At 39.6% G+C, this 26,208-nt stretch overlaps 2 protein-coding genes across 2 annotated transcripts; one reads left to right on the forward strand and one right to left on the reverse strand.

The window, feature by feature from the left end:
- Positions 1-1,331: 1,331 nt before the first annotated feature.
- LOC308088261 (putative G-protein coupled receptor 21) lies at positions 1,332-7,875 on the forward strand (the record flags this gene model as incomplete). The annotated part of the gene is made up of 3 exons (XM_080432663.1): positions 1,332-1,732; positions 5,272-5,684; positions 7,580-7,875. 3 exons carry the CDS (start codon positions 1,332-1,334, stop codon positions 7,873-7,875), a joined length of 1,110 nt encoding a protein of 369 aa, XP_080288789.1.
- Positions 7,876-14,049: 6,174 nt separating this feature from the next.
- Positions 14,050-20,188, reverse strand: cyb5b (cytochrome b5 type B). Its single transcript, XM_080424365.1, has 5 exons — positions 19,735-20,188; positions 17,454-17,582; positions 15,805-15,831; positions 15,541-15,572; positions 14,050-15,427 (listed from the first exon to the last, which is right to left on the reverse strand). The coding sequence occupies exons 1-5, from the start codon at positions 19,954-19,956 to the stop codon at positions 15,334-15,336; spliced, it is 504 nt and encodes a 167-aa protein (XP_080280491.1). The 5' UTR covers positions 19,957-20,188; the 3' UTR covers positions 14,050-15,333.
- Between the last annotated feature and the right edge of the window lie 6,020 nt (positions 20,189-26,208).

A 26,208-nucleotide genomic window follows, 5' to 3' on the forward strand; every position in this document is an offset into this window, starting at 1 on the left:
CATGCATCTATAAGACAGAGCTGCTCAGTGGCAGATCCCCCAGAGGAGAACTGACAGAGATTTGGCTTTGATATATGTGCTTGTCACCATCTTAATGAGCAGATCCTTCTGGTGATGTTCAATACAAGCTCCAGAAAGGCAGACATAACTGTATCCTTTCTGCCTCTTGGGTTATTTTCCCCCCTCTGCCTCCGCCAGTCCTCCATCCTTAACACGCTGATTCTTTCCTCAGCCAACGAGGTGTTTCTCTCTCACCCGATTCTGTCTCTTTTGAAAAGGATATGCACTCAGCCCTGTACCTCTGATTCATTACTGCTATAAATCATCAAAGATAAGACTTAGCTGAAGGCAAAGTCCACCCAGGTGCCAGACGTATTGTGAAAAGTAGAAAATAATGTAAAAAGCAAAAACAATAACAAAAAAAAACATTTCACTGGCTTATCCAATTAGCCTAGTTTCCATTTTTGAATAGAAAGCCTCTGCCTCAATGATTGAGCCATCACTGTATCACTGTAGCTTCTAGCTTCTGAATAAAACATGAGGTGAAAAGAGATGAGATTGGCCATGTCATTAGGCTATGGGCAAATGTTTTCAAAATTCTAAAAAATATATATTAAAAAAACATCGCATTTTCGAAAATAGCTAAGCAGATGTTAAGCAATGCAACATGCTGTGAGCTTGTAGATTGGCTATTTTCGCAATTTGTCATAACACTGAAAGGGCTTAAGTGTTTTTAACAGTGGTGTAAAGTAACTAAGTACATGTACTCAAGTAATGTACTTAAGTACAATTGTGATGTATTTTTTTTTTACTTTACTTGAGTATTTCCAATGTTCAATACTTTTACTTCTACTCCACTACATCTCAGAGGCAGTACTTTTTACTCCACTAATTCTTTGAACACTTTAGTTACTAGTTACTTTGAAGTAACTATAACTAAAACGTACATTAACCAGCCCTCTATATACTTTGGCAATTTGAAAATAGCCGATCTACAAGCTCACAACGATTCGCTTTGCGATGTGTTGAGAGCTTGTAAATCTGCTATTTTCAAAAGATTTTTTATACATATTCAATATGTATAAAATATCAAGTTCAATATGATATTGGACTTGTGAAATGGGACATAATGAGTACTTTCACTTTTGTACTTTAAGTACATTTTGATGCCAATACTGGAACAACAGAGCCTTCATTAGTATCATTGGTAACACCTGTGAAGGAAGTAAAGAAGAGGCCCAATCTCTTTCCAACATGGCTGCTGTGCATAGAGCCCATGGCTGCCTGTCTTACACACAATGTAACCGACTAAATAAATGCCAACGGCCAAAATGTATCCGACTTTAAACGTCTCAACGTCAGCAGAGGACTTTTTAAACCTTTCCAGCACGACGCACACATCACTGAAACTAGACTTCAGCCACGGGCGGCAGGTGAAAGTATGCATCATATCGATGTTGGGCGTGCTGATCACCTTGGGAAACATCGCGGTCCTCATGGTCATCGCGTCCGCCGTGTCTGGATGGAAACGAAACACCCGATACTTACTGCTGTCTCTCACCGTGGCGGACTCTGCGTTCGGCCTGATCGTGATGCCCATGAACCTGTGGGTGAGTTTGATCAAGGACTACAAGGATCAAGGTCCGGATGTTGTCTGTCACGTCGTGGCCTTTCTCAACGCCACCGTATACTCGACGTGCATCTACACGCTGGCGTCCACGAGCCTCGAAAGGTAATAATAACAACTAGAAACAACATTTCTAATAAAGTGTGCCTGCCGCTCGCCAAGTGTTTTAACTACCTTTGATAGCTTGAAGTACTTTTACTCAAATACAGTACAACACTGCATCTGGAGCAGCAACAGAATAAATATAAAATATTTGTACTCAATGTATTTACTGTTATATTCTTTGCTCACTTTATTTACTTTTAAGTATTACTCATTTTAACATTTTTTTTTATATTTTTACTACATTTTAACAAAGTAACTTAAGTATTTTTACCCATTTTTACTCAATATATGCACTTTTAATAAGTTTTAACTCATTCTAAATACTGTTACTGTTATGAAAGGGATATTTCACGTTCAAAAGAAAATTGGGTCATGTTATCATCTACTCAGGCTTTTGGGAGCACCTCGGACAGTTTAAGTTGCTTGATTCAGTATTTAGTTTGATATTCATTTTATCAGACACGCCCCCTTCCTATTCAAACCCTTGTAACTTCAAACTCCATTTTAACCATGTTTGATTCATCGGGAACACCCGTCCTTGGTTCTGGTGATTGATATTGTCCTTCTAATACGTGAGGGGGCCGTGTTTTTTCAATTACTTTTTTCATTTATTATTTTTAAGTTTGAATAAAAATAAAAATAAATAAAAAAGTAGTCGAAAAAAAGTTACAAATGGAGTTTGAAGTTATAATGGGTTTGTAAGGGGGCGTGTCTCATAAAATGAATATCAAATATCTAATACTGAATCAAGCAACTTAAAAACTGTCTGGGGGGCTCACAAAAGCCTGAGTAGACGATAAAATGACCAAAACATTTTTTGAAAGTGAAATATCCCTTAAGTATTTTTATAGGTAATAATAATACATTTTATTTGTATTGCACTTAAATTTGAAACAAACCTCAAAGTGCTACATTACAGAATAAATAAAATATTTGCATAGAACACATTTGCATAGAACAATCAATAAAAAGGAGGGTCTTAAAAAAACAATTTTAACTAGTAAAAGTGTTCCTCGGAGCACAAGTCTCCTCCAGGTCAGGTAGGTTATTATGGCCTCCTTGTGGCGCTATAATAGGCAATATGAAAAGGGTGCCATTTCTTCTTGGGCCTTGCACGGCAATCGAACTGCATTCATGATTTGAGGCATTTTGTTCCAAAGATGTGGTTTGCTAAATTAGACCTGCTGGTGGCGTAATAACAGGCCAATGTGAAAAGGGTGGCATTTCTTCTCGTGGGAATGTGCGTGCAAAAAATACTGTGTACCCATTTGTGTGGTTTTTTGTTTTGTTTTTTTTGGACAGAATCTGAAGGAGTAAGAGCAATTTTTTTTCTCCAGAAGTCAGCCTCCTGGTGGCGCTCTAAAAGGCATATGTGAAAAATGTAGGGCAAAGGTTTTCCCTTGGCCTCTAGGGAGTGTGCGTGCAAAGTTTCACGCAGATCGGTGCAGTTATAGGTAAAAACGTTAATCGGCCTGTTATAGCGCCACCATGAGGCTGATTTGAAAGTTTACAAGTGGGATTTATTCCTGGGCCAAGTGGGAATCTACGTGGAAAATTTCACGGATATCGCATGCTGCGTTCATGATTTGAGGCATTTTGTTCAAAATAAACCAATCCTGCAATCTTTGGAAGCCAATCAGGATGGAATATGGAAAGTCGGACAGATCCGTGTTGATCACATGACTGTAGAGATACTGGCCCTCATTTATCAACGCAGCTTATAAACCGGCTTATATTTTTCCATATATTCGGCCGTACACCAACGTCGAAGTCACATTTATCAACGAATCCTACACAGCGGCTGGAACCTAGCGTCATTTAAATAACACGCCCTTAAATATTCTCAAAACGCCCCGATTTTACGACATGAAGAAGGACCAGAATACGACCAAAGACATCAAAAGCCAATGAGAAAGAGTTCCCCCGCCTGCCTCGCCACACACGCACACGCCCCCCCCCTCTCTCTCTCTCTCTCTCACACACATACACACACACACACGCCCGCCCAGCTGTGTTTTTCATGTATTGTAATCCGTACCGTTACCGTAGCGGTACAATCTTTGTCACGTAGGCTTGTAGCCTACATGAATGACATATTATGATACCAATCACATCGCCATGAATGGAATACGTTTGTATATTAATTTATTTAACCCATACCGAGCAGTGCACAAGCAGTCATGTAGGATATTCCCCGTGAGACGGCAGTGGTTTCGGTCCGTCCCGTTAATAAGAGATTGGAGCGTCGGGTTTATATCCTTAACCCATCCAGATTGCAGTCTTCAAAACTCTCTATGACATAACTCCATAACATAGGACAAGCTACTGTAAGTTTGTACACCTCACTGTCCATGAAAAGATCGTCGGCAGTCCCGACCGCGGGACTCGGGAGTCCCGACGCAAAAGTGCTCGTATATTTTGAAAATAGCAGATCTACAAGCTCACAATGCGTGGCGATGCGACCCGTTTTTGAGCTTGCAGATCTGCTATTTTAAAATAGCCAATGCAACTGAATGACTGTTAAAGCAGTTTGTTTAAATTACTTTATAAAATGTTATATTTTCACAGGGATTAATTATTAGTGTGTAGATATACATTTAGGAGTGGATTATGTGTCCAGATGCCTGTCAGACAGTCAGACAATGCTGCTCCGCAGGTCTAGAATGGAATAAACGGGCGCAGCCAACGTCAACAACTGGTCTCGACCAGACGTGAGATCTCAGCGTATGGTAGGATGAAGCCCACGTCAGGATATATTGATAAATGCCGAAAGGTGCGGTGATCTCGCTCTACGCCCATTATTTGGGCTGCACCACGTTGATAAATGAGGGCCAGTGTGTACCGATTCACGTGTTTTTTTTTACAAAATCTGTAGGCCGTTTTTTTTCGGCCTCATGGTGGCGCTATGACAGGCTGATCTGAGAAATGTGGGGCAGAGGTTCTGCTGTGGTATCCAGGGAGTGTGTGAGCACAGTTTCACAGCGACCGGGCAAACGGTGGCAGAGATTAGGACGGACGGACGGACAGGGGGCAAAACATACTCTCTCGCCATGCCTTTTGGCGTGGCGGATACAAAAAGCAAGGAAAACCTATTTTCCATCAATTACACATCCCATGGAGCCTTGAATTCATGGCCATTTTTTTTGTTTTTGTCGCTTTCCTAAGCCTATCATTTGATGATCGGCGGATTTACTATACTATTACTATTATAATACTATGTTCTTATTTACAGTATGTCATTTTTAACACCATATTCAAAATGTCAATGTATTTGAATGCGACTCATTGTGAGATCTGCTATTTTCGAAAGGTTGAAATTTATATAGGGCTGAAGTGTTTAATGTATGTTTTGTTGTAATAATAATCAAAATCTACAAAATAACTAAATTATTTGTATTATGTGATAAAATCCCAAAAATCTCCATGTATAGTATTCAAGGCTTCATGGGGTTTGTAATTGATAGAAAATAAGTAATTTTTGGGGGTGAACTACTCTGTTAAAACCTGAATAGCTAACCGAATGCTTTATTAAATCGCAGGTACATCGCAGTGTTTTATCCGCTCAAATACTCCACGCTGATGACACGAAAGAGGACGTTGCTCCTGATCGCCTTTGCCTGGTGCTTTCCTCCATTACTACTGCTGCCAATCTCCTTTCCAGACGGCATGATCATCGAGGTGCACTTCTCCGGAGCGTCGTTGGTCTGCAATCTGATCTATGCCACGAATGTTCCGTATTCCCTGACTCTGATCTGTTTTATATTCTTCCCGTGCTCGGTCGTCATGACCTACGCCAACGTCGGACTGTGGTGTGCTGCCAAGAAGCAGAGGCTGAAGTTGCGCAAGTACAGTCGCAGCAACAGGCCTGACATTGCGGTCAGGGTGGTTGTTCCTGTGATGACAGTTTATTACATCTGTTGGACGCCCTGCATAGCAACTATGATCTACAATGGTAAGCTGGATTCAAACCAGTGGTGGAAAACGTACTCACATTTCTTACTTAATTAAAAGTATAAATACTGCAATGTAGAAACACTCTGTTACAAGTAAAAGTCCTGAATTCAAAATGTACTTGAGTAAAATTACAAAAGTATTGGCATCAAAATGTAGTTAAAGTACTCATTATGCAAAATGTAAGCCTGGCATGGCCAGACTAATATCACTGCGTATACATTAGTCTGGAATCTCTGTGTGGAACCTGCAGTTTCAAGAGGCAAATTAAAAAAATGCCTCTGGTGATAAAACCCGCCCCATATTTGCATACTGGGCCCTGATTGGCGCCCCACAACTTCGGGGGCAGGGAAATCCAAACGCAACCAAGCGGGGCCAGACCAGATCTGCCGAGGGCTTTTATTTTTGCACTGGCAGATTCATCTGGTTTCCAGGCTAGCAGAATCTCTCTACGTCGTCCTCAGACGAGCCCTCCATCGGCGTCTCCAGTCATCTCGGTTTTCCATACATCTGGCCAGCTCCTTTGTGCTTTCTGCACCAGCATCTTTCCTTAGTACACCCACGTAGGTAGGTGTTGGACGTCCTCTTGATCGATGCCCGTGTGTTGGTTCCCACAGTACGAGCTTTTTGACCGGGAATTCTCGGTGGCAGTGGCCGGCTAGTCTCATCCTCCTGACTGCTATCTTTTCTGATACATTTGGTGCTAGGTAGAATGTCCCATTTCAAGTTTTCAAATGTATTAAAATCTTTTGGAAATAGCAGATCTACAAGCTCACAATGCGCCGCAATGCAAAGCCTTGTGAGCTTGCAGATCAGTTATTTTCAAATGGCCGAAATGTATATGGGACTGAAGTGGTTAATGTATGTTTTGTAATAATAATCCAAATCTACAAAGCAACTAGTAACTAAAGTTGTCAAAGTACAATATTTGCCTCTGAGATGTAGTGGAGTAAAAGTATTAAAATACTCCAAGTAAAAAATACCTGTACAGTACTTGAGTACATGTACTTGATTACTTTCCACCACTGCTGGATTCAAAACAAACTTTAAATCCGCTTGTACTTTATTGACAGTGTCTGTATGTTAGCAAATAGGCCTACCCCAAAATTAAAATTAAAATGTTAAAGAATCAGGTAAACCACAACTTTTGATGACTTTAAAAGCAAGATATTTGTTGGACATTTGCTGTATGCTTTTCACTCTCTTAAATAACATGTCTTGTTTATTCTGTGACGATGATGGAAAACAAGAAACCAGAGACTCATACCAGAAGGTTTTATTTCCCCATGGAGCTCAGTGGGAACTGGGAAGGTTGAGAAATGGCATTCAGACTTATTCTGTCATTCTTCATATTTTGTAGCAGAAGGTTGATATTTCAAGGCTATTTCTAGGTCTAAAAGTCAGATCCTCATCATGGGTCTCAATTATCCTAACCATGCACTGCATAGTGCCTCAGAATAATGTCTAAGCTTGTATAAAGTCACTGCACAGCTAATGCTTTTAAATGGAAAGACATTTACAAAGAGCTTTGCAGTTCTGTGGACCAACCAGTGAAAGGTGAAGCTTAAACCTCCCAAACTGAAGCTGACAGTCACTTTGACATTTTGTTATGGCATTTAAAATTGAAGATGACTGTCATCACTACAAAAAGCTGTTTCTGTCCACACACACACAAATATTCTGTGTCATTGCTGGCATTTATACCAATTTATACAAATGATAAAATGTATACCAATTTATACAATTGATAAAATGTATCCCAATGATAAAATGTATACCAATTTATACAAATTATAAAATGTATACCAATTTATACAAATTATAAAATGTATACCAATTTATACAAAGTATATTGTACCAAGTATATATTGGCCATTAATTATGTCTGCCTGACAGCCATTACAGGTAGCAGAGTACCAGAGTGGGTGGAGTTTGTGGTGGTTTGGCTGCCAGCCTCCAATGGTTTCCTCAACTGCATCTTCTACTTCTGGACTAACCACAACTTTCGTAGGAAGTTCCACTTCAACCTGCAGAGGTTGTGTCTGTTCCTCTGCCCCGGACTGGCCAGGACCATTGGGTGCTCCACCGATCCACAGGCACAGTTTGTAACAAATATCTTTCCCGGTCCGCGCTCTACCAGCGTATCATCTACTTGTACCCTTCTGACCCTGGCTGACCACAGCCACATCTGAGGAACACCACAAGCATGGTAGAGCAGCTGATTATGTCAATAGAAGGACGGGTATGGAGACGCCACAGTGCTATCGGGCTATGATCACAAAACAATAACCTCCACGGTTCACTATTCCTTATAATTTGAATTGTTTAGATTTTTTTTGTTCACTTTTCTTTTAAAATAACACTTCTCAAACAGTACAATCGTGTTCTACTGAGTAGAATACATAGAGAATGTGTAAGTTATTTTTTCTGATATTATGAATTATTTTCTTTTTTACTTATCAGGTCTCCATGCACTGAGAAAGAAGCCTCTTTAAACACATTTTAGTTTAGTTTTTGTTTTTTTAGTTATTCCATCTAAATGACAGTAGCTTATGCAGCACAATGTCTCCCTTTCCTTTTTATAGAACTACTTATAGGGTGTCAAATTTAGCAGATTGATCTTTGTTGCTTACATAAACATATTTCACATCAAACAATTAGTCAAATCATTGTGTGAACTCGTATGATTTGACTTTTAATACCATTTAAAGTTGTGTGAGTTACATTAACATTACTGGTGTAACAAGCACTTTTCAAAGACTAAGGTCATATATACCAACTGCTTGATTTAAACTGTTCAATTTAAAAACCGTGGCATATAACAACTGGGTGAGGTTAACCTTTTGAGTCAAAGCATTTCAATGTATGCAAGGAGAAATGTAATTAAGCCACTACAGAGCAGAAAGGTCGCCCCATTTGTGTCTGTCTGAGAAAGATAATTCTTGCTTACTGTATGTTTGTAACATCATGGTTACCTTTTTAGCCGGAGGTCCTTTATTTTGAGATGCTGGGGACTGCAATCTTCCTCTGTGTGTTGTAATATGTCAGGGCATCTGTCTGGTACTGGTCAAAATGTGAGCAGACTGGCTAGTGTTTACTGGCATGTGATGGAGGCTTATTGACACAACCAGAAGTTTTCCACATCTCCATTTGAACAAAAGTTTTATTGAACATATTTTAACTTTCAAGTTTGGTTTAAGACCACAATGCAAGCTGGACATGTATTCAAACTGTAATTGTAAAATATTGCCAAAAACATGGAAGACATAATTTTTACTCAAATGTGAACTATTGAGTGGCTTTTGTAAATTGACTTGTACATAAATTATACTTTATTCTATTGACTTTATTGTATTTAAAAAATGGTTTGATAATGTATTGGTTTCTGAAACATATGTTAAATAAAGAATTGTGCCATTGACTTCAATGTACTGTATGTGTAGCTAGAAAGAAATGCATTGTACAGTGTAAGATTTTTGTATTCAACAATGTAGGCCTATTGTTTGGTATAGAAAACATGGAAAGGCATAGCTTTTAGTGTAAATACTCATACACATGTTATATGTCCACTTGTATTGTGCATGTCTGCTGGCTATAGTATGTTCAACTGCATAAACCGTGTCATAGACGTGAGAAACCTTAGCCTGATTATCAGACTGAAGCTGCGTGGCGCTTCAGTCTGACATTGGCTCCAGTGTAGGCGATTACAAGGGGGAGGGGATTAGAATTTCCCTAAACCAATCCTAAGGGATCCCCACCCCCAACTCCGACTCAAATTGGACAATACATTTTGTACCGAATAAATCCTAGGATCACATTTACAACACCAGACCAAGAGGCCACTCAGAGAGTGGGCGGGGTGGTCTATGGTCTGGAACCAGGCTAGAGAAACCTTTGCTATACTGTACAGAGAAATCTCATGCAAACGCAATCTGCCCTTTTTAATCTGATAAACCTCAGGCACAGGCTGGGCTGCCTCTTGTCTGTCAAAATGTGTGTAAAGAGCAACACCGTATGCTAATGAGCCCCAGGACTTAATGAAGCTGTTCCCTGGCAGCACATCACTGCATGAGCTGCTGCCTTGTGTTTGGTCCTAGTGCTCTTATAACACACGAGTGCCCTCTAGTATGCAGTACTAGGGCTCGGCGATATGACTTCAAATCAATCACGATTATTTAAAACGTTTATAATTAAATATATATAAAATAGCATTATCTACAAGCTCAGCGCGTCGCGATGCAGCGCATTTTTAGCTTGATTGGCTATTTTCACTATATTTGTATGCCACCATTGTACAACGAAGTATAATACAGGGTTAAGTGGTTAATCAGACAATCGATTTAGTCGATTATAAAAAAAACGTAGAATGTTTTCATGTCGATTCGTTGACATAAACGTTTTTTAAAACTTGCTTCTCGATTATTCGGTTCCAAGTTGGTTATTGGTTCTAAATATTGGTTTTGATATATTCTCGGTTGCTCAGCCCTAGTATGTAGTACATTTCCGTGAAGCTGGGATATAAAAGGAAATATGTAAGGCCATGTGACTGTTGTTGTTACTTTCATTCCATGATACAAAGAACTCCTGTTAATTCTTTTCAATATACAGTATACATTTTTGATTTCCTGTACTATTTAAACCCTATTTTTGACCCGGAGTCCCTCAGGACTATACTAGTGTATTTTCTGTTTTTGCTCTACATTAAATATCTTCACTGAAAATCGCTGATTTACAAGACGTGTTGTAAGGGCGCGCTCCCACCGCACTTATTTTACCTCTGGGGCGGAATCTGCCAATGCTTTGTCAATACAAATGCGTGGATTCATCGTCTTGAGCATTTTCTCCCAGAATCCACGCATTTGCATTGACAAAGCATTGGCAGATTCCGCTCCTTAGGTAAAATATAAGTGCGGTGGGAGCGCACCCTAAGCTTGTAGATCGGCTATTTTCTGCAAAGGTTTTCCCCAGAATACGGATGCTGGGGTTTAAGTGATTAATATATGCATGATGTGATGAAGTCAAATTAACCACATGAGCCCTAGCATCCCTATTCTGGGATGGTAGTCACCTTGCAACACATTGTGATCTTGTAGATCTATTTTCGACAAAGGGATTTGGTGTAGAGGTAAAAAAATAAAGAAGGGGGCCAAGTAAAGACACCTGGGGGACCCCGGTCAACGAAGTATATAGGATACGTGTGGTCAATCATAAATTAATAGAATCTCAAATGATTGTGATCCCAGAATTCATAGCTCCATAAGAGTTCTCCATTTGGAGCCTTTTAAGTGTCAGTTGTCAGTGAATGTTTTGTTTTTTAGATATTATATGGGGTGTGACTATTACAATCAAAGCATTGCCATAGACAATTACTTGGAATTATACTACAACTGATCATCAAAAAAATGTTTAGTAAGAGAACTCAACATCTGATCATCTGATCAACATTTGTAATTATTTGGTAATGTTTGGTAATCCTTAGTTTTTACTTTGAGTAATTTTACATCTGACAAATAATTTGAATTATATTGTGCCATTGCTTAAATAGCTTAAAAATATGTGTATTTATTTATTTATTTGTTAATAGTTTTTGCTTAGAGAGCACAGTAGATAAACTGAGGACAGAGATGGAGAACATGCAACATAGATCTATGTGGTCAAAGCACTATCCAGTCATCTACTGGTGAGCCCCAGATATGTAGATTTAACCACTTAAACTCTATACTTTGTTGACAGAAGTCCCCCAGGGCTCTATACTAGACCCCCTCCTGTTTTGTGGTTAAGAACATAAGAAGACAGCTAGATGTTCTTGATTTATATTGAATTAATTGCATATTGGTTCACCACACCTCTCCTTTTGCTTTATTTAATGTAGATAGCAGAGAGGGGATGATATGCAACACATGTCTCCAGTCAGAATCAAAGAAATGAACTCAAACTGGTAAGCTACCGGGAAGCCCCATTGGTGCAATTCTCTTGAATAACAGATGTACAAGTGTATAAGCTCACAATGCATCTCATCGTGATGTGTTGTGAGCAACTAGATCACCTTTTTCCCCTGGTTTTTGACATGCCCAATGCATGTATAGATTACATCGATTTGTTACTTTTATTGTGTCAGTGGGCATGTGGCTAGATGTGGAACGTGATCTTATCATTTTTGTGTGATCCTCGTGTCATCCATGAAAAGACTGACTCACACACACAGTACCACAACACCCATTGATGTTGTTCCAGATGGTGGAGGTCTTACAGAGACCGACCTTGAGGGCACTAAACTGACTGTACATTAGCAGCCTCAGCTCACCCTGAGGAAGATTGCAGTTATAAGTGACAACTGAGCCATGGGGACTGATGCCTGTCATACAGTAGAGTAGGGCTTCATATGCTCACACAGTATGAAGGCTTTATATCTTTTATGGTAGCAGTTTCTTTCCCTATATATAATTGTTTTGCTATAATGCTTGCCAAACAATTTAGTGGATACAGAGAAAACATTACTAATGATTTAACCTCAGGTCAAACATTGAGCTAATTTGTTCTATTCTCTTGAATCCCACAGCATGTAAATCAGAAAAAGACATTCTACCTAGGAGAGATGTGTTGTCTAATTACTTGTGCAATTTTGTTAGCCAGTTACCTGTGTAATCCAGTTTTGTCCAGTGTTTCCTTATCTGTGTATTCTATAGGCTACCAGTGACAGACTACAGAGATAAGAAGACAGTTTACAGACATTCAATATTTAAAAACCAATCCTGGAATAGTAAGAGCTTGAACCCTGAAGATATACTGCTAAATTCCTGCTACATTCCTTGATGAATATATTAGTGCAAATCTAATGTGGTGCATACATCAGATAAACCAAGTGCATAGTACCATTCAGTGTTGTTTCCATCAATAGCTAAATGAAAACACTGGTGGTGTAATACAATTTCCTTGAAGATATAGTGCCATCTTGTGTTCATGTTAGTAAAATGATCAGGTGACAGGAATGAACTTGAAATTTAAGTCCAAAACTGATTTAGCATGATTGTGATATTGGATAATGCAAACTTTAACATCAAGTAATCAGAATTACATTCTGCAATCAGAATTTTTGTAGCATCATCGTTATATAAATTTGAGATTGTATTGAAATTGCATGGCAACATAATTACAATGAAATTTGGCCTGAACTTTTATACGAGCTATTCCCCTGCCATATTTGGATTTCCAATGAACTGAGCTTTAGCTGTGATGTTTCACTATCTTGTGTTTTGCAACAATATGTTCATATTTTATATATGATAGAACTGATTATGATGGATGAATCAATGTGTCAATTTGTGCCTTCTGTGATATGCTTGGCATATAACGAACATGATTGTTCTTATGGATGCAGTGGTGAAAGGCTTTTATCACTATAATGTACCTGGCTGCTCCTCTTAACATATACTGTAAGTGCCAAAAGGGAACATTATTGAAGTCAAGTGTTGTTCACTCTTCTGGTATTGCAGCCAGGACTATATTAAAATGAAACAAAAGTTATGAGTTTTCATTAATCAAGAAGAGATGATCACTAATGACAATGGGGGGGAAATACATCTGTTCTCCCTTTTAAGGTAAAATGAGTCAGGACAGTCGTTTGTTTTGTCAAAATTGTTTGTAAAAAGCATTTATAATTTAGTTATTGGATGCCTTGGCTGCTCTACTGGTGAACGTTATGGTGGAGTTGTCAGGCATCTCAAGTATCCATGTTGCATTAAGAATATTAGCATCAATTCCTGTCACACTGCAAATAATGCTTTTTAAATGATAATTTTATTATAAGTTTGCTGGAAAGGAAAGGCAGTGAGAAATGCACTGAGATGGCAACCATCAAGGGATTTCTAAACAGACAACCTACCAATTTGTGACATTATCTAATTTTGAGCTTGAATCGTTATAAAACTACAGTCGACTGTCAGAACAGAGGGTAACAGAATGAGTTTAAAATTATGTTGATTATCGTTATGCAATAATTAGTTGGTTTTTATCATGTTAAATAGAATACAAAATGTATAATTTTCATAATTTCTTTCAGTAAAATCAAAATCTCAGGACCATTCGACCATGAGCAAGTGTCGAATGCCAAAACAGTTTTCATATACGGTAATGTATATGAAATGAGACTTAAATGTGAGGTTGTCACAATTCCTTGGTGGTTAAGCAACTGAAGTAACCACATAGTATGGTGGAAACACAAGTCATAGTGTTTACACATCGTCCTCAATGGCTCTGTGTAAACAGAAAGATGATTGGCAACATTTTCAAACTGCCTGTATAACAATGACACAAATGTGTAACAACGTATCAGACTAGTGAAATAAATGCTTATTAACTCAAGGGTATGAATTAATCATTCACTCTTTTTTAATATTACATGTAGTAACAATTATTGTAATGGTAATGCATAGTATGAGACAAAGTTGTTTGTTTAGAATGTAGTCAAGAAAATAACTGCTTGCTTGCTTATATATTACTTTTACTATCATCTCTGTTCTGGTAAACATGCACAATTAAGCATTTGATTCCTGAATATAGAACTGTAGAAAATGGAGGGGTTTAGAACATACCTTTCCTAAACAACACATTATTTGTCATTGTCAAAAGAACATAGACTGCTTACAGAGTGATGCATACGTATGTATGGACATCGCCGATACCAGAACAGCATACAGAAAATAATCTTACCCACTCTACACCCGTAAACTTGTGATGTGCATTGTAGGAACTGACAATTCTTATTGGATGAGTAGTTAAGTTATTTTGTAGAGTGAAGATGAAAAATCTTTTCTTGCACTCAACTAAAACTTTCAAAACATACATTAAATGTTATAACTCAGTAGGATTCCTGAATATAGAACTGTAGAAAAATGGAGGGGTTTAGAACATACCTTTCCTAAACAACACATTATTTGTCATTGTCAAAAGAACATAGACTGCTTACAGAGTGATGCATACGTATGTATGGACATCGCCGATACCAGAACAGCATACAGAAAATAATCTTACCCACTCTACACCCGTAAACTTGTGATGTGCATTGTAGGAACTGACCATTCTTTTGGATGAGTAGTTAAGTTATTTTGTAGAGTGAAGATGAAAAAACTTTTCTTGCACTCAAAACATACATTAAATGTTATAACTCAGTAGCTTGTAACGAGGGTGCCTTTTAAATACCACACCTGAATCTACAACCAATATACTTGTATTTCCTTCAATATTTAACTTTTGTTCACATTGAGTTGGTGTATGGCATACTAACTACACTACCATAAAAAATAAAACTTGGAAAGTTGCATAAAAATGTTGAATTAACCCAGACATAACAAACACAGTTGAATAAACAAGTTGAAGACACCATTGAACAATCATGACAAAAGGCATAGTGAGAAAGCAATACAAATTAACGGTGTAGGCAGATCGATATTGAACTGCTCAACTGTCCATTAGAGCTGAGCTCTGCGTAGTAGAAGAAGGGGTTAAGAGTATTTCATCTATCGTCTCTCTTCCCCTCCTTGGTGCAAAGGATGCAGATACTCCTTAATCGTATACGTTCAGTGAGGAGGTTTTGGTCAAACATGTCAAGGCCTCCAGATGGAAAGAATGAGATGAGAATAGAATCCCTGGACTCAAGGGGACTTGTTGTGGTCTAGCGCATAGTAGCGATACATGAGACCTACAGCAACTGCAGCAATAGCAGGTATCACCCATGTAGTCCAGGAGCTACAGTAAGAGAAGAACAAAGCCTCTTTGAGCCAGGAACACCAAAATAACATGACTGGTATTAAGGCCATTCATTAAGATATGCATTTGGGATAGTCATTGTGGTGCCTTACCTGGACTCTCCTGAAGTTGTGATATATACATCCTGTGGGCGAAAAGATTATGTGAAAAGAGATTAAGTATGATTTTGAGCTGGTGAGGTAATCTGTCAAAACACAACCAGCTTTGATTAACGTAATTATACACATTGGATATGACACTACCAACAAACCACTTTGTCAAGAAATGTTACAAAGCTTTATTCAATTCAATAATTCACTGTCTTGTATAGTAAAGGTGACAGCTAAGGTATAGCATGAACATAAAATTAAGCTTACCTTTGGCTTTTCCTTCTTTCTGTCATCCTATGAGGGCAAATATAAGTTAATAATAATGACCATATTTGTTATCTCAGAGAGCAAATAACATGCAAATGCAAACAAACAAAAACACAATTTCTCCTCTTGTGCAAAAAGCAGTATGATTATGATTACTGGAGGCCTGTCTTGGTTTAGCTGTCTCGCAAAATTGAGAAAATCAAGGCAGGAGGCCTAATGAGATCCTGTAGGAAAAATGATCAAAAGTAAATTTCTCTTATGGAAAACAAACCTTCAGTGTTTTGTGTTTTTGTCAAACCCCAAATCCCATTATAACACTGAGGGGCAAAACTACAAACATAAGTACAAATCTCACTAGTAGCTTAATCCTGAGAAATACTTAGTATAAGCTCCACTTAGCTCTGGTCCATAGCGTTAGAAGGAGTTCTCCTTAACGCCATGGTACTTTCGATTATTTCCCCTCGCACAGCGGTAGCGCAGCCTCTCGTCTGTAGTAAAAATAAAAAATACGCTTTTGCTACTCACCAAAACAAAGACTTTTTTAGAGGTTTTATGGAGTTGAAAAGCCTACTCTACTAAGTGGAAACACTCTGAGCCCCCCAGCTCACGTCTAAAATACACTTTTTGGCCAGAAAAGAAAATATCTAACCGGAAGGAAAAAAAGTTTTTGGTTACTCCACAGTGCCCTCTACAGATCTGGTCAATGGAATTTTCCTATTGACCAGATTCTTCCTTCCGGTGAAATATTTTCTTTTCTGGTCAAAAAGTGTATTTTAGACGTGAGGTGGGGGGCTCAGAGTGTTCCCACTAAGTAGAGTAGGCTTTCAGCTCCATAAAACCGTCTTTGTTTTGGTGAGTAGCAAAAGCGTATTTTTGATTTTTACGACAGACGAGAGGCTGCGCTACCGCGGTGCGAGGGGAAAGAATCGAAAGTACCATAGCGTTAAGGAGAACTCCTTCTAACGCTATGGACCAGAGCTAAGCTCCACTATACAGCTCTCTTTGGTGCAGGGCTTTACGGTGGCCCGAGTGCATCCGGAATGGAGAGACAGAAAGAAGAGTAGGTTTTTTTAGAAAACGTTTTTTTTCTCATTTCAAAATATTCCCAGGAATTCCATAACCGTGGGGACCCTGGTCAATGATTATTTCAGTGTGTCAGGGCCTTTAGGGGTTAAGTGTCAGTCTTGCTCTTACTTAGACATTTCGACGTATAGACTGGGCGGGCCGAGAGGCTAACTGGCGACCTTCTGATTAACAGACGACCTCTCTACCTAGTCAGCTATGGCCGCCCCACCATTTATTCTTTTTTTAATCTTTATTACATTTCTGTGCTTTTATCTTTATTACTCTTAGTTGTATCCCACTACTCTTACGTGTACCTGTCCTGTTTTTCTTGCTTACTGTGGGGCTGTGATGACACCTGAATTTCTCCACTGGATCAAATAAAGATCTGTCTGACTGTGTGTATCTATCTATCTAACTAGTAGCCTTGGAAACCTGACAAAAACATCAATACTTGTAGAGCTATGAGTGAATTCCCTGCCTGTACATCACACAAGACATTGTGGATTAGCGCCTACTTTACAACTTTAGCCTTTAGTTTTTCAGGGCTACAGATAGTGATATTTGAAAGTACCATATGAACCTACCATATGAACCTCCCCAAGATAGTATTGCTCCAGCATCTCTCTAGCATCTGTGGAGTGACCGACATCTTCAAAACTTTCTGAGGCGTCTGTGCCTGCCTGCTCCAGCAAAACCTCTTCACCTCCAGGATGCTGAAAGTGCAGAAAGGGATCATATTTACTAGTTAGAATGACTCACTATGCAAAGTATGCATTGCATAGTAAGGATAGTGCCTAGGACCCCAAAGTACATGAAAGGAAAACAAGACCAGGAGACCTGGTTCTGCCAGACCCAGAATGAAGTCCTAGTATGTAACACACCTACAAAGAACTTTATAACTGAAGTTCATGATGTCATGAATAGTTCGTGACGAAAGGGGACGTCACAAACTTTTTTTTGGCTGGGGCCGGAGGACAAATGGCCCCTGCCCATGTATGGACGAAACAGGTACAAAGCCTCATGGTACAAAGCCTCCATACATGGAGGAAACAGGTACAAAACATGCACTACGTCACGGCTAAGCCGGACTTCACATGACGTGTCAGCCTGTGTATACCCATGTATGGACGAAAGGGGGACAGACTTTTTTGGCTGGGGCCGGAGGACAAATGGCCCCTGCCCATGTATGGACGAAACAGATACCCATGTATGGATGAAAGGGGGACAGACTTTTTTGGCTGGGTGCCGGAGGACAAATGACCCCTGCCCATGTATGGACGAAACAGATACAAAGCCTCATGTAAGCCCCGACCCCTTGGGTCTGGCAATAAGGTGTAGCTGCCCCTATAAGTGGGGTTGGGACACCTCATTAGTACACCCTTCGCTGTACTGTGATTGGCTCATAATTAGTACACCCCTAGCATTAGTACACCCCTAGCTGTACTGTGATTGGCTGACTATTGGCTGACTCTATTCAGCACTGTGATTGGCTAGCGAGACACATGATGATATTAATAACCTATAAATAGGATTATGCACTTCTATTTTTTTTGGAAGTGAGCTTCCATCACTATTATGACCACACCGCCCACTTCACACTGGGTGTGATTTTTTAATAAATATTTGAAGTTTTTCAGAAAACTTAGGTCAGGATTTAGAAGGCGTATTTAGAATCGGCCTCAGGTCTAAATGGGTTAAGTTGTACAATGGGATGTAACAATAAAGAATATTGATTTCATTCCAAATACTTGATTCAGTTGTCTTATCTTTATATTTAAGCATGATCGACGCAACTTCAATGGTCCAATTTTTTTTTTTAAACAAAATGATTTAGTGTAATGTATTTATCCATACACTGTGCAGGTTTGATTGATAGATAGATGGACAACATATGGTATTTATTTTGTAACTCATAAATAAAACATACCACAGCCACAAATTCAACAAATACGGTAAATGAGTCCACCAACTAAGATATTATGACTCTCCACTATCGACACTACCCATTGAAAACAGAACTAGCCTAACATAACAGTGATGCAATTAATGAAGTATGATGGTGGTATAATAAATTAAAACAGTGTGTGGCACAGGTATGGCATATATATTTAGTTCTCAAAGTGGGGTCTGGGGACCCCTAGGGATCATTGGGGGGGTTCCAGCTTGGGGTCCGCGGCCAAATATATGATCAATTTGGGGGTCCTTGCACAAAAAAGTTTGAGAACCACTGGCATATATGACCTCACACTTAACCCTTTATAGCACTAAAGATAGTAGTTATAGAAGCTAAAGATAGCTCGGGGGCGGGGGTCGCTTGCCTTAAATAACTGATCTACAAGCCAAACAGTTAGCTTGTAGAATGTAGATTTAAGGAAGGAGTCTTCAGCAGGGGGTCTGGGACCCCTAGGGGGTCCTCAGAGTTACTACAGTTTTTTTATATTAACCACTTGTCTTGAACCCCAGCATCCCTATTCTGAGGAGAACTTTAGCCAAAAGTAGCAGATCTACAAGCTTCGCTGTGAGCTTGTAGATCGGCTATTTTCGGCAAAGAGGTTTGGTGTAGGGGGAAAAGAGCAAACTATAAGTACAGAGTGAAAGGTCAAGTTCTCTAAGTATTGAGGGTTTAAGTGGATAATGCCTGAAAATACACATTAACACGAATCCAACACTGATGACAGTGCTGTCATACAAGTCTATGAAGCTATCCATGAAATCCATGAAAAAGTTTAATCTGCAACACTATACAATATGTAGTGGGGGTGGGGTCCCTGCTTAATCTCTCTCTCAGCTAGGGGGGTCCTTGGCCTGATTTAAGGCAATAATTAAGCTGCATTGACCTCCGTACTACTTTAATGAATCCGTTACCTCTTCAAGGAAAGTCGTGATGTCATACACTTTGTCGTGGATGATGAGCCATGTGTCCTTGCTGAGATTGTGGGCTCTTATGTCTTCCAGAGTATAATACGTAACACCATTATTTTCTGTTGTCTCGCCGTTTTCTTTAATAATAACGTCATCAGTGCTGCTGGCACAGACGTCCTCTGTGTTGATGGTGCTGCTGCTGTCGTTGTTGATTTCCTCGCCCATCGCTGTTAGCTAACGTTTTCCTCACCTAACTGTTAGCTTGTTGGTCGCTAGTGTGTATAATACTTAGTTAACTAATCCCCCGGTATCTAAAACAGACGTTTTGACTAGTCCAATTTGTAATACTAGCTCATAGCTAGCGTAGTAACACAACAGGAAGGAACAAGTAAGTTAGAGGAAATTCTAGCAGGGCAGAAATTCTCTCTCTACCTGGTTACGAAAGCCGAAGCCAACCCCGGCACAGTGTTGCCAGGTTGCGTGAGAGAAATAAGAAACCAGGTCTAGGAAAACAAGCCCAAAAGAAACACTTTAAACCTACATTGTACATCATTGGCTATTTGAAAATGAAATAAAATGTGGAATATTTGGACTTTTTTTTTTAAATATTCTAACAACACAAATATGGTAATTTTCAGATGGGGGTTAGGGAAAATGCTAGCCCTGGTCCAGAGCGTTAGTGAGTTCTCTCTAACGCTCTGGACCAGGGCTAGGGAAATGCATACTAATTTGGGGGTCCGTGACATGAAAATATGTTTCAAAAATGAATAAACAAGCCCAAAAAAGCAACTACACTACACTTTAGAAACAAGCCCAAAAAAACGCAACCCGCAACTACCAATATATCGCTTATAATAAGCGGACATGGCAACCCTGCCGGCAAATCAGCCGACATGAGCAACACACCAACGACATCCCTGACATTTTCCGTCCTATGAAAACACAAAAGGCCTTTCGCGTGGCCAATGAGACGGAGCGTTGTGGAACGCAAACCAATCGCAATCGCCCGCTAGATGATCACGAGACTTAAGACGACCCGCAAAGGCTGTCAGAGTGTCAGCTTTGCGCTTAATTTGCGCATCCATGGATTTGCGTAAATAAGAACAGTTACCATTGATGTAATGAAAAATTATATGACTATATAAATTAATAGAACAACTTTAATCTTTGGCTGTTTACAAACTTAACAACTTTTATATCTGATGGTGGTTCTACTGATGATGTATTCCCATGACCCTAGAAAACCCCCATGGCAGCATACAGTTATTTATAACTCTCTTATCTAGAGTCTAGAGTTAAATATAACTATAGTATAGAGTTATATATATCTCTATGTTATAGAGTATAATTAGGTTCTATGAGCTAGCTCATATATAGTTATACTCTATATAACAGTTATATATAAAACCATATATTATATAATAGACCTCAGCTAATTACTTTACATAACTATGCTACAACCTGTCCTTTATAGAGTTATACAGTATAACTCTGACATAATTCTAGCCTGCTGCCATGTGGGTGTTTCTATAGGTTATGACCCATGACCAACTTAATTACAATTTACAACTTGAGGTGGTGTTTTTCAACTCCAGTGCTGTCCCTGTAGCCATGTTTGTGGCTATGTTTGATTTCTTATCTGTTCAGATAAGTAGCAGCAGTGTGTATGTAGAGTAGTGATAGGGTCAGTGACGCATGATTCTATCATGATGGTAACTTAAACGCACTTCACTTGCAAATAGGAAAAGGGGGTGTCATTGCTGTAACCTCTGCTAAATATTTTTACCTGTATGCCTACTATTAATGACTTTACTTTATCTCTACTTTTCATTACATCCAATATTATCATCATTTATATCTTGTTAGGCCCTATAATTTAATTGTTGTGGTTAGCACAGTCTGACCACACCAATATTTGTCTGCTTGCTTTTGTACCTGTATGAGTGAGTTACAAATCTTGAATCTGTTAAGTGTCAGAGCACACTGGCAGTACCGTTAACTCCCACTGCTTCCATTCGAGTTGCTCAGTGTCGAGTGGACTGTAGTACTGGACAGCTCAGAACTCACTTTATTGCCAGTATGTAGGACAGGAATTGGTTCATGAAACATAGAACAATAACAATTGACAAGACAAAGGACAATGACAGGACAACAATGCCACATTACAAAACAAATTTACAAATCACTAAATGTAAAAAAGGAAACCTTCATAATCCTTCAATGGAGGTCAGCATTACATGTAATGTCACTGTATGAATGTCTGCAACTGAATAAGTGTGAAGTTGTCTGAAATTAATGTTAAAACGGCTTGTGTGTATATTTATTATGCTATATCACATTGAACAACTTCAGTTTAAACATCAGAATAAAAATTAAATATGTATAATGTAGAGGAACACATGGGCCATGAAAGTAAAATATCCTAAAACTAACAGTTTATTCTCATGAAGCCAAAATATAAAGCATGTTATCGCATTTTAGGCTCAGGTCAGGTGGTCCTTAAATGAGGTGGTCCTTAAAAGAGGCTGCTGCAGTCTGCAGATGTTCTACCAGTCTTAAGTGCCAGTGTCCTCTTCCTATTGCTGGAGGGTAACATCAACTCTAACTGAACAAGTTGGTGAGAAAGGCTGGCTCCATAGTTGGAGTTAATAATCTGGAGCCTGGAGGTGATTGCGGATGGGAGGATGAGGAGGAACATGGATGCTATACTGATGAACCCTTCTCATCCTCTCTGTGCTGGAGAACATTCAGCCACACCACAAAGTGACTTGGACAGTCTGTTGTGACGGGTTTGCCATCAGGCAGGCTCCACAACCAAGCCTGACTGACCTGCTCACATTCTGTTCTACTCTTTGGCATTGGCCTACTGCTTGACTCTGGCACACTTGTTTTGTACATGGACTGCTGTGTGAACTACTGAAGCATGATAACGGCTGTAAACGTTTAATTGTTTATAGACCCCATGTTAGGCTGGAAGACATACCCTACAGTCCATCTTTCTGTATCCATTCACAGGGGATATATGTATGTATGTGTTCCATACCCCATGCTTACTGTTACTGCACTTGCTGCTGGATGTCTATCTATCAAATCCACTTGGAGATTCCCTTCCGTCTCCTTAACTAGGCTACATCCCGACAAACGCCTGGTTTTATAGACATATAGACTGGGCGGGCCGAGGGGCTAACTGGCGACCTTCTGATCAATCTGGGAACCCATCGCCAACTGAAAATGAAAAACAGCGCCCTCTGCTGTTTGTTCTATGTCTGTTGGCTCTGGGCGGAAGAAAACGTAACACCAGAGCGCAAGGAAACCGGTGTTTGTTGTATGCCTTCAGCGCATCACTTCCGGTTGGTGCGACTATGTTTTCATTCCCACTAACAATATTTCTACACGGAACACTAACACCACTTCTCCCAGAGAACATGGATCGTATTGGTTATAAGCCCACTTGTTTCTATGATGAAAGAGTAAGTTAAAATGTGAATATCTTTCCGTGGTTTTGTCTGCTCCGCGGACGCTATTGTTAAATTAGTTTCGGTTTGTTTCGAGGGGGGAAGGATCGACGGACACGTGAATCCCGCCCACTACATTTGATTGGGTAAAGCGCGGCCTGCTTCCTGATCTGAAGGCACGCCCATGCGCACACGTTATGACGAACCTCCCCGACAGATTCCAACGCAGTGCAGAAACTGTTCTTGAGAGATTACCTTCTGATTAACAGATGACCTCTCTACCTAGTCAGCTATGGCCGCCCCAACATTTTTTTTTTTTTTAATCTTTATTACATTTCTGTGCTTTTATCTTTATTACGACCCTTAGTCTAGGGGTATAAAGGCCGTAACATAATAACTAAAAGGACACATCATTTAAAACTGAATATATATTTATTACAGACAAAATAGAAAATTACAAAAATGTTACAATAATACAATGGAACCTAAACAACAGATCTAAACAGAAGTATACTAAAAGCACAAATAAATTAAAAGGTTTGGTTTGGGTGAGAGGACAGAGAGAGCTATTCTCTGCTGCTGTTCATCTGAAAGTCCTCTCCTGAAAGTCAGTACAAGAGTGAGTTTTATAGCAAAGGTGAGGGCTCCCTCAGCCAATCTGTGCAGTGCTCATCAGAGCTGGCCAATCCATGGAGGGAACCAATTCTCCATGGGCAGCTGGCAGTCTCCAGGAATCGGTCTGACACATCAATGGCCACAGGCAGCTGTCAGTCCATTGGCAATCACCTCTCCACCTCAGAAACATAGAATACAAATAATACAAAAATATCTAAATACACAATACGGCTGGCCGTAACACTCTTAGTTGTATCCCACTACTCTTACGTGTACCTGTCCTGTTTTTCTTGCTTACTGTGGGGCTGTGATGACACCTGAATTTCTCCACTCACTGGATCAAATAAAGATCTGTCCGACTGTGTACTGTATCTATCTAACTAGTAGCCTTGGAAACCTGACAAAAACATCAATACTTGTAGAGCTATGAGTGAATTCCCTGCCTGTACATCACACAAGACATTATGGATTAGCGCCTACTTTACAACTTTAGCCTTTAGTTTTTCAGGGCTACAGATAGTGATATTTGAAAGCACCATATGAACCTACCATAGGAATCTCCCCAAGATAGTATTGCTCCAGCGTCTCTCTAGCATCTGTGGAGTGACCGACATCATCAAATGGAGTGGAGGCGTCTCTGCCTGCCCGCTCCAGCAAAATCTCTTTACCTCCAGGATGCTGAAAGTGCAGAAAGGGATCATATTTACTAGTTAGAATGACTCACTATGCAAAGTATGCATTGCATAATAAGGATAGTGTACTGCCTAGGACCCCAGGTGCAGGACAAACAGTACATGAAAGGAAAATAAGGAATAATTCCTCATGAAGATCCTTGTGATCGAAACTTGAAGCAATAAACAAACGGTGGAGCTTATTTTTACCAGTTTGTGGACCTAATTTTTCTAGCATGACTCATTTGCTCTCATTATTACCCCATTTTTGGGAGGGAACCTCTATTTGTAACTATACCTTTCAGGACGGGAGCCCCTTTTGGGGTTCTTGTTGCTATGTACAGTATAGCAAGTTTTTCAGAAAACTTAGGTCAGTATTTAGAGTCTGCCTCAGGTCTAAATGGGTTAAGTTGTACAATGGGATGTAACAATAAAGAATATTAATTTCATTCCAAATACTTGATTCAGTTGTCTTATCTTTATATTTAAGCATGATCGACGCAACTTCAATGGTCCAATTTTTTTTTTAAACAAAATGATTTAGTGTAATGTATTTATCCATACACTGTGCAGGTTTGATTGATAGATGGACAACATATGGTATTTATTTTGTAACTCATAAATAAAACATACCACAGCCACAAATTCAACAAATACGGTAAATGAGTCCACCAACTAAGATATTATGTCTCCACTATCGACACTACCCATTTAAAAACAGAACATACATAACAGTGATGCAATTAATGAAGTATGATGGTGGTATAATAAATTAAAACAGTGTGTGGCACAGGTATGGCGGCATATATATTTAGTTCTCAAAGTGGGGTCTGGGGACCCCTAGGGGTCCTTGGGGGGGTTCCAGCTGGGGTCCGCGGCCAAATATGTGATCAATTTGGGGGTCCTTGGCACAAAAGTTTGAGAACCACGTAACCCTTTATAGCACTAAAGATAGTAGTTATAGAAGCTAAAGATAGCTTGGGGGCGGGGGTCGCTTGCCTTAAATAACTGATCTACAAGCCAAACAATTAGCTTGTAGAATGTAGATTTAAGGAAGGAGTCTTCAGCAGGGAGTCTGGGACCCCTAGGGGGTCCTCAGAGTTACTACAGTTCTTTTCATTTTTTATATTAACCACTTGTCTGGAACCCCAGCATCCCTATTCTGAGGAGAACTTTGGCCAAAAATAGCAGATCTACAAGCTTCGCTGTGAGCTTGTAGATCGGCTATTTTCGGCAAAGAGGTTTGGTGTAGGGGGAAAAGAGCAAACTATAAGTACAGAGTGAAAGGTCAAGTTCTCTAAGTATTGAGGGTTTAAGTGGATAATGCCTGAAAATACACATTAACGCGAATCCAACACTGATGACAGTGCTGTCATACAAGTCTATGAAGCTATCCATGAAATCCATGAAAAAATTTAATCTGCAACACTCTATACAATATGTAGTGGGGGTGGGGTCCCTGCTTAATCTCTCTCTCAGCTAGGGGGGGTCCTTGGCCTGAAAAAACGTTGAAGACCCCTGATTTAAGGCAATAATTAAGCTACATTGACCTCCGTACTACTTTACTGAACCCGTTACCTCTTCAAGGAAAGTCGTGATGTCATACACTTTGTCGTGGATGATGAGCCATGTGTCCTCGCTCAGATTGTGGGCTCTTACGTCTTCCCGAGTATAATACGTAACACCATTATTTTCGTTGTTGATTTCCTCGCCCATCGCTGTTAGCTAACGTTTTC

The sequence above is a fragment of the Gymnoscopelus braueri genome (genome assembly GCF_963280865.1).
Source record: "Gymnoscopelus braueri genome assembly, chromosome: 1".
Classification (NCBI taxonomy): domain Eukaryota; kingdom Metazoa; phylum Chordata; class Actinopteri; order Myctophiformes; family Myctophidae; genus Gymnoscopelus; species Gymnoscopelus braueri.

Coding starts and splice junctions, on each gene's coding strand:
- cyb5b (XM_080424365.1), bottom strand. CDS start 19,956: ATGGGCGAGGAAATCAACAACGACAGCAGCAGCACCATCAACACAGAG. Junction 17,583..19,734: donor TCACGACTTTCCTTGAAGAG/GTAACGGATTCA, acceptor CTGCACTTTCAG/CATCCTGGAGGTGAAGAGGT. Junction 15,428..15,540: donor ACAACTTCAGGAGAGTCCAG/GTAAGGCACCAC, acceptor CTCTTACTGTAG/CTCCTGGACTACATGGGTGA.